Source organism: Schistocerca americana, chromosome 3, assembly GCF_021461395.2.
Source record: "Schistocerca americana isolate TAMUIC-IGC-003095 chromosome 3, iqSchAmer2.1, whole genome shotgun sequence".
NCBI classification, from domain to species: Eukaryota; Metazoa; Arthropoda; class Insecta; order Orthoptera; family Acrididae; genus Schistocerca; species Schistocerca americana.
In genome coordinates this window covers 720,528,210-720,549,178 of record NC_060121.1, presented here as the reverse complement: position 1 = coordinate 720,549,178, position 20,969 = coordinate 720,528,210, and the positions used below count along the sequence as shown (strand labels likewise).

The 20,969-nt window shown below is 41.2% G+C and overlaps 1 protein-coding gene across 1 annotated transcript in view; it reads right to left on the bottom strand.

The window, feature by feature from the left end:
- Positions 1-1,849: 1,849 nt before the first annotated feature.
- The window catches only part of LOC124606341 (diuretic hormone receptor-like), a gene marked incomplete at its 3' end in the record, with an annotated part of 321,156 nt that continues 302,036 nt past the window's right edge, over positions 1,850-20,969 (bottom strand). The window contains exon 11 of the mRNA XM_047138324.1: positions 1,850-1,913. Within this exon, the coding sequence (XP_046994280.1) occupies positions 1,850-1,913 (64 nt within the window). The remainder of the gene's footprint in view (positions 1,914-20,969) is intronic.

Below are 20,969 nucleotides of genomic sequence, written 5' to 3'. Positions count from 1 at the left end.
CCACGTAACTAATGAGGAAGTACTGAATAGAATTGGGGAGAAGAGGAGTTTGTGATAGTTATGGAGGATGAAGATGATGTTTGGTTTGTGGGGCGCTCAACTGCGCGGTCATCAGCTCCGGTACAAATGCCCAATTTTAACACAGTCACATTTTTTTCTACAGTCCAATGGTCCCACTGTCACGAAAGTTAATGATGATGGTGAAATGATGAGGACTTCTTAAGTAATAGAACCCAGTACGTTGTCCTCGATGGTGAGTGTTCATCGGAGGTGAGGTTATCATCTGGAGTGCCCCAGGGAAGTGTGGTAGGTCCGCTGTTGTTTTCTATCTACATAAATGACCTTTTGGATAGGGTGGGTAGCAATGTGCGTCTGTTTGCTGATGATGCTGTGGTGTACGGGAAGGAGTCGTCGTTGAGTGACTGTAGGAGGATAGAAAATGACTTGGACACGATTTGTGATTGGTATAAAGAATGGCAGGTAACTCTAAATATAGATAAATGTAAATTAATGCAGATGAATAGGAAAAATAATCCCCTAATCTTTGAATACTCCATTAGTAGTGTAGCGATTGACGCAGTCACGTCGATTAAATATTTGGGTGTAACATTGCAGTGCAATATGAAGTGGGACAAGCATGTAATGGCAATTGTGGGGAAGGCGGATAGTCGTCTTAGGTTCATTGGTAGAATTTTGGGAAGATGTGGTTCATCTGTAAAGGAGACCGCTTATAAAACGCTAATACGACCTATTATTGAGTACTGCTCGAGCGTTTGGGATCCCTATCAGGTCGGATTGAGGGAGGACATAGATGCAATTCAGAGGCGGGCTGCTAGATTTGTTACTAGAAGGTTTGATCATCTCGCGAATGTTACGTAAATGCTTCAGGAACTCGGGTGGGAGTGTCTATAGGAAAGGAGGCGTTCTTTTCGTGAATCGCTACTGAGGAAATTTAGAGAACCAGCATTTGAGGCTGGCTGCAGTACAACTTTACTGCCGCCAACTTACATTTCGCGGAAAGAGCATAAAGATAAGATAAGAGAGATTAGGGATTGTACAGAGGCATATAGGCAGTCATTTTTCCCTCCTCCTGTTTTGAAGTGGAACAGGGAGAGAAGATGCTAGTTGTGGTACGAGGTACCCTCGGCCACACACCGTATGGTGGACTGCGGAGTATGTATGTAGATGTAGGACAATACAAACACCTAGTCCCCAGGCAAAGGAAGCCCCCAATCCGGCCGTGAATCGAACCCGGGACCCCGTGATCCAAACACAGCAACGCTAGCTGCTACGAGCTGCGGACGTACTACGTGACGAAAAGAAAGGATTGGTTGGTAGGACATATTCTGAGGCATCAAGGGATCGCCAGTTTAGTACTAGAGGGAAGACTGGGGGGTAAAAATCGTACAGGGAGACCAAGAGATGAATACAGTACTCAGATTCAGAAGGATGTAGGTTGCAGTACTTACTAGGAGATGAAGAGGATTACACAGGATAGAGTAGCATGGGGAGCTCTATCAAAGCAGTCTTTGTACTGAAGACCACAACAACAACATGAAATCGTTTGTTACTGTACTTACTGAATCGTCTCTGCAACTTTAATCAATCCAGTGGGGAAAGTATTTTTGTCCTCGGCAAACATATTACAGTACAGGTAACTTGCTGTTGGTTTTAAATGGTGACTGCGCGACGCCTCCGGATGACGTCAGAGCAGAGTGTCGGCGGCTGCTCAGACGGCGTGCTCGGCGCTGGAGCAGGGCTGCAGCAGGCGCCCCGACCCGTTGGACAGCCGCCACCCGCCGTTGTTGGCGGCAGCCGCGGCGGCGGCGGAGGCGGCCAGCAGCGTCGTCGTCGTCGTCTCGCTGGCCGTCGACTCGCGCTTCCGGTAGCTCACCGCCGGCTGCACCGACAGCCTGCCGCGCGTCGTCACACGCTCCGGTCGCAACGGGCCGGGGCAGCGGAGCAGCGGGGCGGTCAGGAGCAGGGAAGGGAACAACGTGTAGATGTGGCGAAGGGAACACCACGAGCGTGTCAGAATGTCACACGGGCAGACAAGAGGATGAAATGACCGGCAATGAGTTTTCAGGTACCATTAACGGTGGAAATCGTATGACGATCAGAAACAAGGCGGAATTCGGGAAAAAATTATAGAATACCGTTAAAACGAGCACAAATCATTAGACGGAAGAACGATTTGAAGAAACGTGTAAAGACGTTACGATGTAGATAGGGTAAATGGAAATCCCGGAAACCGTTTGAATAAACCACCAAAGAGACAAGATGGCAGACATTGCATCCAACAGATACAGGATAGGGGTTGAAAATAGTTTACGGAAAACATTGGTATTGTTGCAGCAAGTAAAAAAAAAGCCAAAAAATTTGGCCGCAGGGCATTGTTTCGATAATGGCGGAGTATCGATGTTAAAATGCGAGTATTAGCGATACGATGTCCACAAAATAGCGTGTAGCGAAAGTGTGGAAGTGTACATGAACAGGATGGTACGTGGTTGGCACAAGGGATGGAGGAATGTGAGATTGGCGTTACGGCAGGACGAGAGAAAAGAGATTAAACAATAATTAGTTAGCGTCATTTAACTATATTATACTAAAATAATGAAGTATGTATCTAATTTTAGTATCAACAATACTAATCTAGGTTTCCCAACCATAAGAACAAAACAATTAGCAAACTTAACTACTTCAGATCTAGCATGCACTATCAGCAGAATTACCACAACATAAAACACAGTGAAACATATTTACTGATTGATTATGCATTAGTGATTTATGTGATTTTCTGTGGCTCTTCGGCCGGAGTGGCCGAGCGGTTCTAGGCGCTACAGTCTGGAACCGCGCGACCGCTACGGTTGCAGGTTTGAATCCTGTCTCGGGCATGGCTGTGTGTGGTGTCCTTCGGTTAGTTAGGTTTAAGTAGTTCTAAGTTCTAGGGGACTGATGACCTCAGCAGTTAAGTCCCATAGTTCTCAGAGCCATTTGAACCATTTTTTTTTTTTTGTGGCTCTTCAGAGGGATCGACAGCATTTGACGGTACTCCTTGGACTATATCAGCCGTATAACTTCCTGAATTGATACTGGATCACGCAAATACACAGTGTAGGTTACAGATTTTGGACAAGCAATGGATACAAAGTGAAACAAAGAGAAACAACAAAAAATTCGAGAAAAGGAAATGAGAAGAAATTGGCGACAGTCTTTAGAGCTAGCTTTAAATATCAATACTCGATCAAATAGTTACATTTACTTTTGGGCAACCAGACATTAACGTATATCAGACTTTTTCAGTAACTAAATAATCGGAATGTGACGTGTTTTGTTAATATGTTCAAATGTTCAAGTGTGTGTGAAATCTTATGTGACCTAACTGCTAAGGTCATCAGTCCCTATGCTTACACACTACTTAACCTAAATTATCCTAAGGATAAACACACACACCCATGCCCGAGGCACGACTCGAACCTCCGCTGGGACCAGCCGCACAGACCATGACTGCAGCGACCTCAGACCGCTCGGCTAATCCCGCTCGACGTTTAGTTAATACTAAGACCAGAAGCGCACAGCAAATAGTGGAGTGCTTTCGTGTGCTCAGTCAAGCTGTTGATTCAGTTTCTGCATAGTATTTAGACGACTGACCCAGTTTTCTGGTTCAAGTACTGGGTGCTCGCCCACTGGACTGCTACGAAATCGTGAACTGTTTGTTAGTGTCCAAATTGTTTCAAATGGCTTTAAGCACTATCTGAGGTCATCAGGCACTTAGAACTACTTAAACCTAATTAACCTAAGGACATCACACACACATCCGTGCCCGAGGCAGGACTCGAACCTGCGACCGTAGCAGCAGCGTGGTTCCGAACTGAAGCGCCTAGAAGCGCTCGGCCACAGCGGCCGGCTTTTGTTAGTGTCGCGCCGCTATTTATACTCTAGTTTGATTCACAGTGCTCGTTAATCATTTGATGCTCATTTGTTTCTCAGAGCCCACACTGATATTTCGTAAAAAGCACATTCTCTCAGCGTTTCCCAACTCTGGTGAATGATGTGGCCGGCAAGATTTTGGTTGCGCAGCGAACACCGAAGCCAATTTTAAATCGAAAAATTCTTTAGATTTTTACGATATTTTTATTTCGATAGACTCCTCAACTACATTGCCCAATTAAGTTGAGATGTCTATCACGATACAGTTAACATCATACATCATTTCTTCGTTATATTCTAAGCAGTAGACGGCAGCAGTTGGTTTGCTTCGTTATTTTGGTCCAGTATGTTGCTGATCTTCCTTGCATCCTTCCTCGCCTCTTTCAATGGCCAGTCCCGTATGACATACAATATTCGCACTGAATACGATGCACATCCAGATTCGAAGACATATATACGTCTTTAACATTACGAGGAATTCTTTTTATCTTTGTCGATGAAGCAAAACATGCTTTAGGCCACTATTCTTAGGTGTCCGCCAAACGTTGCGGAATTCGGACCAGTATAAAGCAGATGAGCAATTTTTGGCTTTTCTTCCTGTGTGTGGCTACGGTCCAGGCAGACAGTACACATAAAAACACAACACGAGTTGCAGCTTCTGAAGATGACTGAATCGGTCATCGAAGTACTGAGCATAAAATTACTTTCACGTTGGGAAGACACACCAGCTCCAGAATATTTATCAAACAAAAAACTGTTAGGGAATTCCGTTAAAAGAAAAGGTGAAGATTTCGATGACATGTCCTCAAACCTTGTGAGTAAAGAAGTAGGTAACAATCAGACAAAAATTAACACCTTAACTGCAGCTGAGTAGCTGTAAGCTGGTTCGCAGAACGGTCGTTACGGAGACAATGTTGGTAGCCCTGTCGTTCATGTGAATGGTCAGCTACCCCTATTCGCTAGTACTGATCTCCACAACGGTCGTTCACCCCTGTCACTGGACTGGACTGTTCACATGACTGTTGTTCGAACCCACTGGTAACCAATCCAGCAGCCCGCCTTTGAACTGCTCCGATATCTTTCTCAAAACCGACATGGTGAGGATCGAGCAGTTGAGCCTCAGTTTTTAGACTTATAGTTCATGCTGCTGTAAATGTAGATACAGATAATACTGCTGACAATCGCGTTACTAGATGTTACACTTGCTCCTTATTGTAGATTTATTGTTAAGTCCACAGTCGATCAACCGTTCATATGATCTGAGTAAAGACATTTCACAGTGTTGATTGCTAAATCCACCTGTGTTGTGGTCATATCTGTTTCAATATTTAGAGTAAATGTTATTTTCTGTTGAAAGTGCTATTGGCTTTCTGAATGTGGTTATATGCATTTGAATAGAGAGGTTTCGTAATGACGAGTATTAGCAGATAAGTAATGAGTTTCTTAAGTGTTCATGGAGACCAGTTAAAACTGTACACTGACACTGTAATCATTCCATGAGCTTTAGTAGCTGTGGGTGTGTCATTCGCGGTGACTTCGTTTACCCCTTATTGTCTTTCGGCACTAATAGTTAACATTCTACATATAGTAAAGTAACTAGCACATTTTCATATTTCTAAATATAATTCTAAATTAAAACTTAATATGAACGAAAATAGTAACGAAAAGAGTTGGCATTGCAAAATATACCTATTGTTTTGAACGGAATGATTGCTGATGCTGTTGACAGCAACAGGGTGTGAAAAAGAAAAAGAAAATCCATTTCAACTTCTTATATTATAGTATACAATCAAAACAGGTTCATCCTCATAAAAACAAATTCATTTCAGTTTATTTACGCTCGCAAGTGGTTCATCATAAATTTTTACTTGCTCATTTAATTACGAAACAAAACTATTCCACCTGTTTATATAGTTCATAATCTGTATATTTTAGGTGCATCGATTTATAGACGACAGCTGAACATTCCAGGAAATGGCTAGTTGGTAATGGTGTTAGGTGTGGGGTAAATGTTGTAGAATAAAATCAGTATTTGCCTACTATATGCCGGTTGCAGATTGCCGTAGTTACGCTGAGGCTTAGAAGTTGTCACAGGGTAGGCAAGCATGGACAGCTGCGTCAGTCCGGTGAAGATGGCACTTGAGATTTAGACATGTACGATCTTTTAGAGTTATTCATACATATGCTATAGTTTTCGCGTACTGTGTACAAAATCTGAGTGCTTTTGCAGAATATCGCGAAGTAAACAATAGCAATTTTGATCTTGTAAAAACATATTAGCCCATTTTCGAAAAAAAATGATGATCACGATTCTAAACAGTTTCCCAAGGGATATGCAGGAAAACTTAACGACTTTTGCAATAACATGGGAACCACATTCCCCGCTTAAAGAAAGAAAACAAATTTGTACAACAATATTCTGGCCACAGTTCTGAACAGCACCCCAAGATTTCTACCGAAAATCATCAGTTAATCCCTCACTCGAACTTTGTCTGCAGGTAACCGAATGGTCAGACCCCCAACTGGTTAGGTATAAGTGCAAGATTACATAGTGTGTCTTTGTGTAATTTAAGTTAGCCATTTAAAATGAAACTGTGGCAGAGGTGGACTTTTCGGCTTTTCAATGATCGTGGTAAGGTACATTAATTTTCACTGTGAAGCGTTCTAGAGTATAGAGTGCAGTGCTATGGAGATGCTGTGAAGAATCTGTGGTGTCCCTGTAATATGGTTACTGGAGACAGCGAAAATTTATTTTCACCTTTGGAAGATGACTATGACCACATACCAACTCCGGAATATTTATTAAGCAGGAGAATATCAGGGGACGCTGTCATTTGGATGACATGTCCATAAGGTTTATTCGTAAATAAGTAGATAACAATCAAACAACAATGAAAACTTTTACTAATAAGGACGCAAGGATTACACGCAAACAACCTGATCACGGCTGTTTGAAAGGGATGGTTAAACTAGTTCAGTCGGTGCTCTTTTGCAGTTGTCGCTCTACTGTAATTGATATTTACGAAGCACAAACATCCATAAAACTTGCAGACCACCAAAATTGAAATTTCTTCTCGGTTTCGAAGAATTTATAAAATGATCGATGATAGAGAAACTGACGGGTGCTATGGTCGATATCGGATCGAAAAAGTCATCGAAAGATCTTCACACAACAATTATGGAAGAGCATTATGGTTCCCTTACTTTCGTTCAAGCTGACATTTTTCGTTGCAGAAACGGACGACTACAGTAAAGTTGGGTCCTGAAATGTTTTTGGTTCATTGACCAGTAATGACATAACAGAACTATTTCACCTTTACTGTCACCTAAAAATGGGCTACCGTAAAACCGTCAAAGAAGAATCGCTTTTCAAAATTGTAACATAACTTTTTCGAGAAATTCTGCAGAAATATTCAAATTTTGTACAGAGGGCTCGTAACTATATCATATCTATCACGAACTCGGAAGAAAATGTGATTTCTCGAAAGTCGGATACCAACTTCACCAGTAGAGAATATGGGTCCCTCGTTATTGTAGTTACCTCATAAACTGCAAAAAAAAGAAGCAAAACAAAACGATGGGGGAAATTCGAATTTGATGAGCATCTTTTTTTCGCAAGTAAGCGAATACTTTTTTTTACAAGATTAAAATGTTTCAGAGTACTTTTTTTTCTTCGCGAAGTTCAGCGGAACTGATCCAATTTTTTGTAGGGGAATCCAGAACTACTGCATGTCTATTAAGAACTCAGAAAAAATGAACAGTTCTCGAAAGTCATGTGCCAACTTCACAAGTCTGCGTCTTCAGAATGAAGGCTATAACACTAATAAAAACAAAAAGTAAACCATTTTTTTCAACTGGTCTCACTCATTTACGTTCTTTTATAGTTTTCGTTCAGACAGCAGTGCTGACAGGTTGCTTCTACATCAGTTCTTAACAGGTTGCTGGTAACATGTATCAAAGTTTCTTGTGATTTAGCCGTAACACTCGGAACACATTTGCTCGCACAACTTCTTCTAAATTTAATTCCGTCGCTATGATTGCAATGTGTTCAGTGAATGTTAGTGTTGGTATACAGAAAGTTTCTGTGCCTCAAACATAGTAATGACCTTGGGTATAATGCTACAGTAGGGAATTTCTTAACGTTCTTGTCTTCTAAGAGATAACTGAGCTTTTATTTTGGAAATCTCCTCTTCGTTTAATTTGAAATCATTTTAGGGACAGAACTGTTTCTCGTATGTACACATTTTATTACATATATTTTCACTTTATAGCTCTTTCCTTATCGAGGGGACATTCTACATATCATATGCTTGAAGGTTTCCGGTGAAGAGTACTTCTTACTAGAGTTAGGGTTCAGCACGTCTTCAATTTGTGGTTGACATTCAGCTAATACTTGCATTACACTGCTATTACGTATTTTATGTTGTTCAGATATGAGACTCTTGTAAGGAGTCTAAATGACCAATTTTTAATTTTGGAGGTAACTTTAGATTAAAGGCAGACAGAAATGTGCGTGGCCTGTAGATACAAGTAACACGCAGTTTGGTACCGACTTCTAGTGACTGAAAGGAAAACTGTTACGACAATCATATATTTTCTTTGGAAGTCAAATGTTATATCTGCACTTTTACCTCTTGGCTGCAAAGTGATTGCAAACTGCTCTTTGTTTTCCTGGCTGAGTCTTTAACAGTTTTTACTTGTGATTTATTGTTATGGTTTTGCTTCCTACACAGTTTGTTGATATTGTAGATATATTTATTAAACTGTAAAAGATAAGTACACGTAAGTGAGAAATGTTGGAAACAGAATAAAGGGAACAGAACCTCAGTTTAAGTGATGGTTAGTGTTTTAACATGTGTTTTACATATTTTGTTATGAGTAAATTTACAAATAATTTATTATTGAATAAATAACGTTTAAATACTAACGTCCATTTTACAAGTAAGTGACTGCGTTTGTAAAGAATTTAAACACAATACGTACTCAAGGTATGAGGTCAGAAAATTTTTAAGAATAGAGGATGCAAAATACTGTTTACTTCTTCTGCAGACAATGATGAAGATAAAACTTTTGAAACTGATATAAAGTCTGATACATCTACTGGAAATGACTCGCCACATCACATTAAGACGACCAGTAAAGTGGAAAAGAAATAAAAATTCTAGTCTTCGAAATGAAGGCAAACAGTACACAGATTGGCAGGGGAAAGTTGATGAAAACCAGAGGATAAGCCTGCATGTTCAAAACTGCAGATTTAGATGTAAAGAAAATATTAATGAAGAGGAGAGACCACAAACATTTGATGAATACAAGAATCTATGAACATGGAATCTCCGAACATCATTCATTAACTCTTCAGTTTCAGTGTAACAGCCAATGCGGCCAAAACATGTGCCATGGATGCAAAAAAAAGTAACCTGCACTTACAGCATGAAAATATTCAGAGAATCTAAAAGAATTCAGAGTATGTAAACAGTTTCTCTTGCTGACGTTGGGTGTATGTAACAAACATGTTACCGTCGTCTTGCTTGAGAAATATTCCACTGAAGTTTCTCCAAAAGACTGTAGAGGACGTAAAAAAAGAAAAAACAGGAAACATGATTCCTGATAAACAAGCTCTGATTGTTAAGGTCTGTATCAATTCATTTCCAAAACATGACAGTTATTATAGTAGAAAGAAATATCCTAACATTAAGTATTTGGATCCTAGGCCAAATATAACCGAAATGTACGAGCCCTACGAGGAGTTTTGCGACGAAAAGAATTTACCACCTGCTAAAAAGTGTTACTATCGAATTGGGTTCAATATGGCCTTCAATCTGGGTTTCGATATACCTTGTACTGATACTTGTGTCGCGTATAAGAAGTTGCAGAATTTCACAGTTCATGGACCGCCAGAAAATGTTCAGACACTCACTCTTGAAAAGGAATTCGCTGATGACATTGCTATCGTGAGTGAAAGTGAAGAAGAATTACACGATCTGCTCAATGGAAAGAAAAGTCTAATGAGTAGAGAATATAGATTGAGAATAAAGAAAAAACGACGGAATTAATGATAAGTAGTAGAAATGAGAAAAGTAAGAAACTTAACATCAAGACAGATGGTCACAAAGTAGATGAAGTTAAGGATCTCTGCTACCTAGGCAGCAAAGGAAACAGTGACCGACGGAGCAAGAAAACGGGCATTCCTGGCCAGGAGAAGTCTACTAATATCAAACATAGGTATTAATTTGGGGAAGACATTTGTGTGAATGTACGTTTGGAGCACAGCGTTGTATAGTAGTGAAACATGGACTGTGGAGAAACCGGAAATGAAGAGAGTCGAAGCGCTTCAGATGTGGTGCTACATACAAATGTTCAAATTTAGTGGACTGATAAGGTAAGGAATGAGGTGGTTCTGCGCAGAATCAGAAAGGAAAGGAATATACAGGAAATACTGTCAAGGAGAAGGGATAGGATGATAGGACATCTGTTAAGACATCAGGGAATGACTTGCATTGTACTAGAGGGAGCCGTAGGGGGCAAAAACTAAAGAGGAAGACAGAGATTAGAATGTTGTTGTTGTTGTGGTCTTCAGTCCTGAGACTGGTTTGATGCAGCTCTCCATGCTACTCTATCCTGTGCAAGCTTTTTCATCTCCCAGTACCTACTGCAACCTACATCCTTCTGAATCTGCTTAGTGTATTCATCTCTTGGTCTCCTTCTACGATTTTTACCCTCCACGCTGCCCTCCAATACTAAATTGGTGATCCCTTGATGCCTCAGAACATGTCCTACCAACCGATCCCTTCTTCTGGTCAAGTTGTGCCACAAACTTCTCTTCTCCTCAATCCTATTCAATACTTCCTCATTAGTTATGTGATCTACCCATCTAATCTTCAGCATTCTTCTGTAGCACCACATTTCGAAAGCTTCTATTCTCTTCTTGTCCAAACTATTTATCGTCCATGTTTCACTTCCATACACGGATACACTCCATACGAATACTTTCAGAAACGACTTCCTGACACTTAAATCACTACTGGATGTTAACAAATTTCTCTTCTTCAGAAACGCTTTCCTTGCCATTGCCAGCCTACATTTTATATCCTCTCTACTTCGACCATCATCAGTTATTTTGCTCCCCAAATAGCAAAACTCCTTTACTACTTTAAGTGCCTCATTTCGTAATCTAATTCCCTCAGCATCACCCGACTTAATTAGACTACATTCCATTATCCTTGTTTTGCTTTTGTTGATGTTCATCTTATATCTCCCTTTCAAGACACTGTCCATTCCATTCAACTGCTCTTCCAAGTCCTTTGCTGTCTCTGACAGGATTACAATGTCATCAGGAAACCTCAAAGTTTTTATTTCTTCTCCATGAATTTTAATACCTACTCCTAATTTTTCTTTTGTTTCCTTTACTGCTTGCTCAATATACAGATTGAACAACATCGGGGAGAGGCTACAACCCTGTCTTAATCCCTTCCCAACCACTGCTTCCCTTTCATGTCCCTCGACTCTTATAACTGCCATCTGGTTTCTGTACAAATTGTAAATAGCCCTTCGCTCCCTGTATTTTACCCCTGCCACCTTTAGAATTTGAAAGAGAGTATTCCAGTCAACATTGTCAAAAGCATTCTCTAAGTCTACAAACGCTAGAAACGTAGGTTTGCCTTTCCTTAATCTTTCTTCTATGATAAGTCGTAAGGTCAGTATTGCCTCACGTGTTCCAGTGTTTCTACGGAATCCAAACTGATCTTCCCCGAGGTTGGCTTATACTAGTTTTTCCATTCGTCTGTAAAGAATTCGTGTTAGTATTTTGCAGCTGTGACTTATTAAGCTGATAGTTCGGTAATTTTCACATCTGTCAACACCTGCTTTCTTTGGGATTGGAATTATTATATTCTTCTTGAAGTCTGAGGGTATTTCGCCTGTTTCATGCTTCTTGCTCACCAGATGGTAGAGTTTTGTCAGGACTGGCTCTCCCACGGCCGTCAGTAGTTCCAATGGAATATTGTCTACTCCGGGGGCCTTGTTTCGACTCAGATCTTTCAGTGCTCTGTCAAACTCTCTCCCATTTCATCTTCATCTACATCCTCTTCCATTTCCATAATATTGTCCTCAAGTACATCGCCCTTGTATAGACCCTCTGTATACTCCTTCCACCTTTCTGCTTTCCCTTCTTTGCTTAGAACTGGGTTTCCATCTGAGCTCTTGATATTCATACAAGTCATTCTCTTATCTCCAAAGGTCTCTTTAATTTTCCTGTAGGCGGTATCTATCTTACCCTTAGTGAGATAGGCCTCTACATCCTTACATTTGTCCTCTAGCCATCCCTGCTTAGCCATTTTGCACTTCCTGTCGATCTCATTTTCGAGACGTTTGTATTCCATTTTGCCTGTTTCACTTACTGCATTTTTATATTTTCTCCTTTCATCAATTAAATTCAGTATTTCTTCTGTTACCCAAGGATTTCTACTAGCCCTCGTCTTTTTACCTACTTGATCCTCTGCTGCCTTCACTACTTCATCCCTCAAGGCCACCCATTCTTCTTCTACTGTATTTATTTCCCCCATTCCTGTCAATTGCTCCCTTATGCTCTCCCTGAATCTCTGTACAACCTCTGGTTCTTTTAGTTTATCCAGGTCCCATCTCCTTAAATTCCCACCTTTTTGCAGTTTCTTCAGTTTTAATCTACAGGTCATAACCAATAGATTGTGGTCAGAGTCCACATCTGCCCCTGGAAAGTCTTACAATTTAAAACCTGGTTCCTAAATCTCTGTCTTACCATTATATAATCTATCTGATACCTTTTAGTATCTCTAGGGTTCTTCCATGTATACAACCTTCTTTCATGATTCTTAAACCAAGTGTTAGTTATGATTATGTTGTGCTCTGTGCAAAATTGTACAAGGCGGCTTCCTCTTTCATTTCTGTCCCCCAATCCATATTCACCTACTATGTTTCCTTCTCTCCCTTTTCCTACACTCGAATTCCAGTCATCCATGACCATTAAATTTTCGTCTCCCTTCACAATCTGAATAATTTCTTTTATTTCATCATACATTTCTTCAATTTCTTCGTCATCTGCAGAGCTAGTTGGCATATAAACTTGTACTACTGTAGTAGGTGTGGGCTTCGTATCTATCTTGGCCACAATAATGCGTTCACTATGCTGTTTGTAGTAGCTTACCCGCATTCCTATTTTCCTATTCATTATTAAACCTACTCCTGCATTACCCCTATTTGATTTTGTGTTTATAACTCTGTAGTCACCTGACCAGAAGTCTTGTTCCTCCTGCCACAGAACTTCACTAATTCCCACTATATCTAACTTCAACCTATCCATTTCCCTTTTCAAATTTTCTAACCTACCTGCCCGATTAAGGGATCTGACATTCCAAGCTCCGATCCGTAGAACGCCAGTTTTCTTTCTCCTGATAACGACATCCTCTTGAGTAGTCCCCGCCCGGAGATCCGAATGGGGGACTATTTTACCTCCGGAATATTTTACCCAAGAGGACGCCATCATCATGTAATCATACAGTAAAGCTGCATGCCCTCGGGAAAAATTACGGCTGTAGTTTCCCCTTGCTTTCAGCCATTCGCAGTACCAGCACAGCAAGGCCGTTTTGGTTATTGTTACAAGGCCAGATCAGTCAATCATCCAGACTGTTGCCCTTGCAACTACTGAAAAGGCTGCTGCCCCTCTTCAGGAACCACACGTTTGTCTGGCCTCTCAACAGATACCCCTCCGTTGTGGTTGCACCTACGGTACGGCTATCTGTATCGCTGAGGCACGCAAGCCTCCCCACCAACGACAAGGTCCATGGTTCATGGGGGGGGGGGGGGGGGGGAGATTAGAATACATACAGCAAATAATTGAGGACTTGGGTTGCAAGTGCTACTCTGAGATGAAGAGGTTGGCAAGGGAGACGAATTAGTGGCAGGCCGTGGCAAACCAGTCAGAAGAGTGATGACAAAAAATAAGAAATACTAATTCATAAAATTCAGCATTGATTATTCTGGATAAGGTAGGAAATATGGCTTTAAATGTTTGAAAATAAATATTTTTTCCTTAAGTTGTGCATGATATTTTGTGCAGTGTCTCAATTCTGAACATCATTTCTTCAAAACTAACATTTTGTTACTTGCACCCCTTGGTTTCTAAGGGTCTATATGTAAATAACGCTGCATTACAGAAAATACATATTAAGCATTGAAGCAAATGTGCACAAACATGTTGACACATCGATTGTTCGCTTGGACTGTGTTACAGCAAACAGCCTGAAAGGAAAAGGTACGAAAAACAAAGAAACAGACAACGATGCCGCCAGCGTGCTTACATTGGTATTGCAGTAACAGAGTGCCACGAAAAACTGTTTACACTGCTGCAGTGCCACTGCTGTCAGAAGGCTCGCAAACTGTCAACTTGTTTACTGAACTTCAGTTAATGTTGTTCAATATGCGCGCAATATGCCCTCAATTTGCATTCGAATTCGATAACCGAGCTCTTAATTGGCTGTTACTCGACGCCATTAGTGGTACAAGACCGAACTGCTCTAGTTAACTACATTGCGTGTAATTTTGTTACGAATGAAATTTTGTCGTTCCAGATCATGAATAGTACGTGGCAAACATTTCCTTTCATAACAGTTCTAAAACTGTGAAAATGTAATTTCCCCGTACAGTGCAAAGATGTTTCTAAACATTAGCGTACGTAAATACAAAAGTTTGCTTTTCCTTGAATCTGTTCTGTAAATATCAGATATTAAGCAATATAAAAGCGCAAATAGACTCAATCACTGTCAACTGCGCTTGGAGTGGCGCTGCCTGTAGGTCGCTCAATGCCATAATGTGTTTCATCAAGAAGTGAAGGTTTACAATATGAAACAAGATGTCGTATACAATGAAACGTGTAGAAAAATTACACAGAGCGATTTGTGTTAAACAGTACAAGTGATGCCTACAGCTTTCTTTGAAAACATTATTGGAGAAATCAGCGATCACAATAAAATAACTGAAATTAATTATAACAGTGTAGATCGCAAACCATGTTTATTAAGGAGATCGGTTTCAATCAACACACGATTATCTTCAGAGCTGCGACCATTCAGATAGACAATGAACCGCTGAATCACATGCCTTACTTTTTAGACTGTACTAATTAATTTCAGTGATGCCAACAGCCCACAGGACGACTGCTAAATGAAGCAGTAACACGTAATAACCAGAAACAGAGAATCATTTACTGCGACTAGGGAATCAACAAATTCGATTCTCTGATAGAGTGACAGACGAGATGTTGTGCTTAGTGCCAAATAAAGGAAAAACATGAAATTTTGCTTTACGATTTCTATAAACTGCGTTGCCGTAACTCTCTAATGTTTCTCAGAGATAGGAACACGTCAAGAACCAACCGCTACACGTGTACGTATGAGCAATCAACTATCAAAGTCTTTGTAGCCTCTTAGGATATCTCCATAATTAGGGGGCGAAACGTTACACACAGAAACATACCTTAATTAAACCATGGTTTAAATCCAACGAAAGTAAAATTATGAAGGACCGATATTTCATTTTCGTGTTTTCGTGAAGCCAAGTTCAATTGACACTACTTGGATCCAGTGAGTAAAAAAAAAAAAAAAAAAAAAAAAAAAAAAACGAAGTTTAACCTCATGGAAAACCTGTTTTGCGAATGTGGGCACAAAGAAATAGATGAAAGGGAAATATAAATACGAATGTGTTAAGACTGTACAAACAATGACAGTATCAAAATTCACGAGGCAGCATTAAAAAGCGTTATGCTTATCATGCCTCGGACTTGTAAAGATACCTGTGATTCATGAGTATTGACAATCAAAGAAACTCAGAGGTATGAATTTAGAAAATTACGTCGCAAATTGACGAATAAAGGGCTCAGAACAGTAGGTTATTGAACAACGTGGTGTTATTTGTGAAACGAGCACATTTGACAGGATACATAAGATGAGCGTGGATTGGAGATGTTAAATATTAATTCATTTGCTAAAGAGCAAAGTGGAATGTTAAAAAAGAGAGGAAGCAGTCATCAACGTGTATTATAAAGGGTGGTCCACTGATGGTGACCGGGCCAAATATCTCATGAAATAAGCGTCAAATGAAAAAACTGCAAAGAACGAAACTTGTCTAGCTTGAACGGGGAAACGAAATGGCGCTATGGTTGGCCCTCTAGATGGCGCTGTCATAGATCAAACGGATATCAACTGCGTTTCTTTAAATAGGAACCCCCATTTTTTATTACATATTCAGGTAGTACGTAAAGAAATATGAATGTTATAGTTTGACCACTTTTTTCGCTTGGTGATAGATGGTGCTGTAATAGTCACTAACATATAGCTCACAATTTTAGACGAACAGTTGGTAACAGGTAGGTTTTTTAAAGTGCAGTACAGAACGTAGGAACGTTTGAACATTTTATTTCGGTTGTTCCAATGTGATACACGTACCTTTGTGAACTTATCATTTCTGAGAACGCTTGCTGTTACAGCGAGATTACCTGCAAATACCACATTAATGGAATAAATGCTCAAAATGATGTCCGTTAACCTCAATGCATTTGACAATACGTCTAACGACATTCCTCGTTTGCCCTCCGTAATATTCGTTTCGTACATACATTGACAATGCGCTGACGCATGTTGTCAGGCGTTGTCCGTGGATCACGATAGCAAATATCCTTCAACTTTCCCATTGAAAGAAATACGGGGACGTCAGATCTGGTGAACGTGCTGGCCTTGGTATGGTGCTTCGACGACCAATCCACCTGTCATGAAATACGCTATTCAATACCGCTTCAACCGCCCGCGAGCTATGTGCTGGACATCTATCGTGTTGGAAGTACATCGCCATTCTGTCATGCACTGAAACATCTTGTAGTAACATCGGTAGAACATTACGTAGGAAATCGGCATACATCGCACCATTTAGATTGCCATCAATAAAATGGGTGCCAATTATACTTCCTTCCAAAATACCGCACCATACATTAACCCGCCAAGGTCGCTGATGTTCCACTTGTCGCAGCCATCGTGGATTTTCCGTTGCCCAATCATGCATATTATGCCGGTTTACGTTACCGCTGTTGCTGAAAGACGGTTCGTTACTAAATAGAAGGCGTGCAAAAAATCAGTCATCGTCCCGTAATTTCTCTTGTGCCCAGTGGCAGAACTGTACACGACGTTCAAAGTCGTCGCCGTGCAATTCCTGGTGCATAGAAATATGGTACGGGTGCAATCGATGTTGATGTAGCATTCTCAACACCGACGTTTTTGAGATTCCCGATTATCGCCCAATTTGTCTGCTACTGATGTGCGGATTAGCCGTGACAGCAGCTAAAACACCTACTTGGGCATCATTATTCGTTGCAGGTTGTGGTTGACGTTTTACATGTGGCTGAACACTACCTGTTTCTTTACATAACGTAACTATCCGACGAACGGTCCGGACACTTGGATGATGTCGCCCAGGATACCGAGCAGCATACATAGCACACCCCCGTTGGGGATTTTGATCACAATCGCCATACATCAACACGATATCGACCTTTTCCGCAATTGGTAAACGGTCCATTTTAACACGGGTAACGTATCACGAAGCAAATACCGTCCGCACTGGCGGAATGTTACGTGATACCACGTACTTATACGTTTGTGACTATTACTTCGCCAACTATCACAAAGAGAAAAAAGTGGTCCAACTAAAACATTCGTATTTCTTTACGTACTACACGAATATGTAATAAAAATGGGGGTTCCTATTTTAAAAAACGCAGTTGATATCCGTTTGACCTATGGCAGCGCCATCTAGCGGGCCAACCATAGCGCCATCTGGTTTCCCCCTTCAACCTAGACGAGTTTAGTTGTTTGTAGTTTTTTCGTTTAATGCTTATTTCGTGAGATATTTGGCCCGGCCAATATCAATGGACCACCCTGCAGAGAGTACGGTTTTTTCGGTTTTATAGGACATTTACTAATCTGCCAGCAGTAAATCAGTAAACAGTTCGGTATTTGTTGGCGTTGTGGATAGGAAGGAGATGTAATTCTTGAGTGAAATGTAACAATTACTAGAGTCGATGTATGTGGCATGTATGCAAAGATAGAAAGGATCCCACTGTAGAGAATGAACTGGCGCACAGCGTAACGTTATTTAGAATACTAGCAACAATAATTTGGACGATAGTGGTGACGTCAGTAACCTGGAGAACACTAAAACAAGAAAGGAAGTAATGAAAGGCCACATGGAAAATGTAGTGTATGAACGGCTGGGCCCCTGCATATTGGGCAACCACACTCGCGGATCTGCTTCGAGAACCAGGCATGGGCCCTGAAAATTGTCTGTCAACAGAAGAATCACTGAGCTGTTTATCACGAAGCCTGCCGCAGCCGCCACACCGTATTAGGGCAAGAGCTGAGTCGGTATGTGCCGTGCAGGTCGCGGTGAACAGCGCAGCAGTCACAGGCTCCTATTCGCAAGCGCGCGGTCACGTGTGCGCCACCACGGGACGTGTAATCTTCCGCGGACGGGTACTTATGTCGCCGCTGAGCAGTCCGACAGCCTTCATACGATCACCGATATCAGTACCTATGTAGCTGTGTTACCTATTGCCTGCTGCCTTGATCTGCCCATCGTCGGAGGGTGGTACGGGACTTCAAGGCCCCCCGCCACAACTTAAAAGTGCACTCTAATGATGTCATTGCAATGACATCATTGTAGTATATACCGGTTTTACCCTTACACCAAGACAGTAAGACCGAGATCCACCCGTGACGCTGAATGTTTCGCGCATGCTCTCATAGGGTGCGTTTTTCATTGGTTGGATTTAAGTAACCAATAACCGACTAAAAAAAAAAAGTTTGACAGCCAATTACGCTCCGAGCTCCAGACCGACTGTCAGCCTTCTTTGGTCTCCGTTACGACCCAGGACCAGTCTCAGATTTTGTAGTCAGGCAGTGCCGTCTAGCCGAAGCCGTAACCCGCCCCCGGGGATCCTGCTTCATTGAACTTGCGACTGGATTGCCTGTTAGCACAGGCTCGTGGAGCTATAACTCTACGGCACCTGGCAGCCCATCAGTGGACTATACACAAGTTCGTAGCCTCGTGGGACTGTGTCACTATTCTTCCACGGCACCTCTCTACTCATTGCCTCTCTATGACGCTGATGGACTTCGTTATAGTGAGCACCTTCTATGTATCATCAAGGATTGACATTTCAGTTGTAATCAAGTTGTGTGAACATTCGTTCTCAGAAGCTGTACTGAGGTCATGGTAAATAAACAGCTGATATTCCAATACGTGAACGTAAGCTACTACTTGGTTACACCATTTGGTCAACCCCAAAACAGCTGGAGGACTTCAGTTCACAGGCAAGTCATCGTAAAAGCTGACAAACACACTGACAAACAATCCTCGAGTGCGAGGTCACAAAAGGCCAATGGCGTTTACGGCAGTCGACCACCCTCATAGTGTCTAATATGCAACCGCAATGGTAAAATGCGTGGGACTGCATGTATCCAATGGTGAGCAGAGCATAAGGCTATGGAACGTACCTGAACTGCTTAGTCGACGAGTAACTCACAGCTGTGTAGCAGTGCTAGTGTCGTTGATACAGAGCAGAGCTATGACAAGGATAAACAAAACTAACGTTGCATGCATAACATCTACAACAGTTGCCGACGTTAACATTTCGTCAGGAGCGAACCCAAGGAATTTCACAAAGGGAGACAGAAGTGGCAGGTGAAATATTAGCGTTTTTACAAGAGGAGTCAGTGGAATGTGTGGTGTCGTATAAGCTCGACTCTGCGGAAAATGTACGTGAGGAGTACAGTGATGACGACACGTTCTTAACAAGTCAAAGTGATACTGAAACAAGTATCGAACCATGTAGCTCACACTCCTTGCCGGACAGGGATACGCAAACTCCGTCTCCATTGAAACGTAGTAAAGAATAATAGTTGTCCAAGGAGCATGTATTAGATATAATTTCGTACACGTAAGATCGTCCGCAGCATCGTAAAAATCAATTATGGACGGATTTCGAATAACTCCGCAGCAATATGAGCGTGTAGTGCATAAGAAAAGCTACAGATGTTCAAGAGACGACGACGATCACTTGTTACAAAAACTAGTGTTTGTGCGTTTCAAGGATGCTACATGCAATTTGCAGTATGAGACCAACTACATTATGCACATCAAATTGCGCAGGACATAGGTTACAGTATTTCAGGGTACGCAGTGGATGGCTACATTTATTTATTTATTTATTTTTCCGTGGGACCACATTAAGGAGAAGTCTCCATGGTCATGGAACGAGTCAATACATGAAATTATAACACGATATTAGAAACAGATAAAATGAAATATAAAAAAACATATTCAGGTGACAAGTCGTAAGTTTAAATGAAGAAAATCAACAATGTAACACTGGAATTTGCTTAATTTTTTAGCTCTTCCAGGAGCTCCTCGACAGAATAGAAGGAGTGAGTCATGAGGAAAATCTTCAGTTTAGACTTAAAAGAGTTTGGGCTACTGCTAAGATTTTTGAGTTCTTCTGGTAGCTTATTGAAAATGGATGCAGCAGAATACTGCACTCCTTTCTGCACAAGAGTCAAGGAAGTGCATTCCACATGCAGATTTGATTTCTGCCTAGTATTAATTGAGTGAAAGCTGCTAACTCTTGGGAATAAGCTAATATTGCTAACAACAAACGACATTAAAGAAAATATATACTGTGAGGGGAATGTCAAAATTCCCAGACTATTGAATAGGGGTCGACAAGAGGTTTTCGAACTTACACCACACATAGCTCGAACAGCCCGTTTTTGAGCCAAAAATACCCTTTTTGAATCAGAAGAATTACCCCAAAAAATAATACCATATGACATAAGCGTATGAAAACATGCGAAGTAGACTACTTTTCGTGTTGAAGTGATTTCAGACAGTGCTACAAAATTGGAAGACGTAAGATAACCAAGTTTCAAACAAAGCGTCAACTTCACGATGCGCAGTAGTCAGCA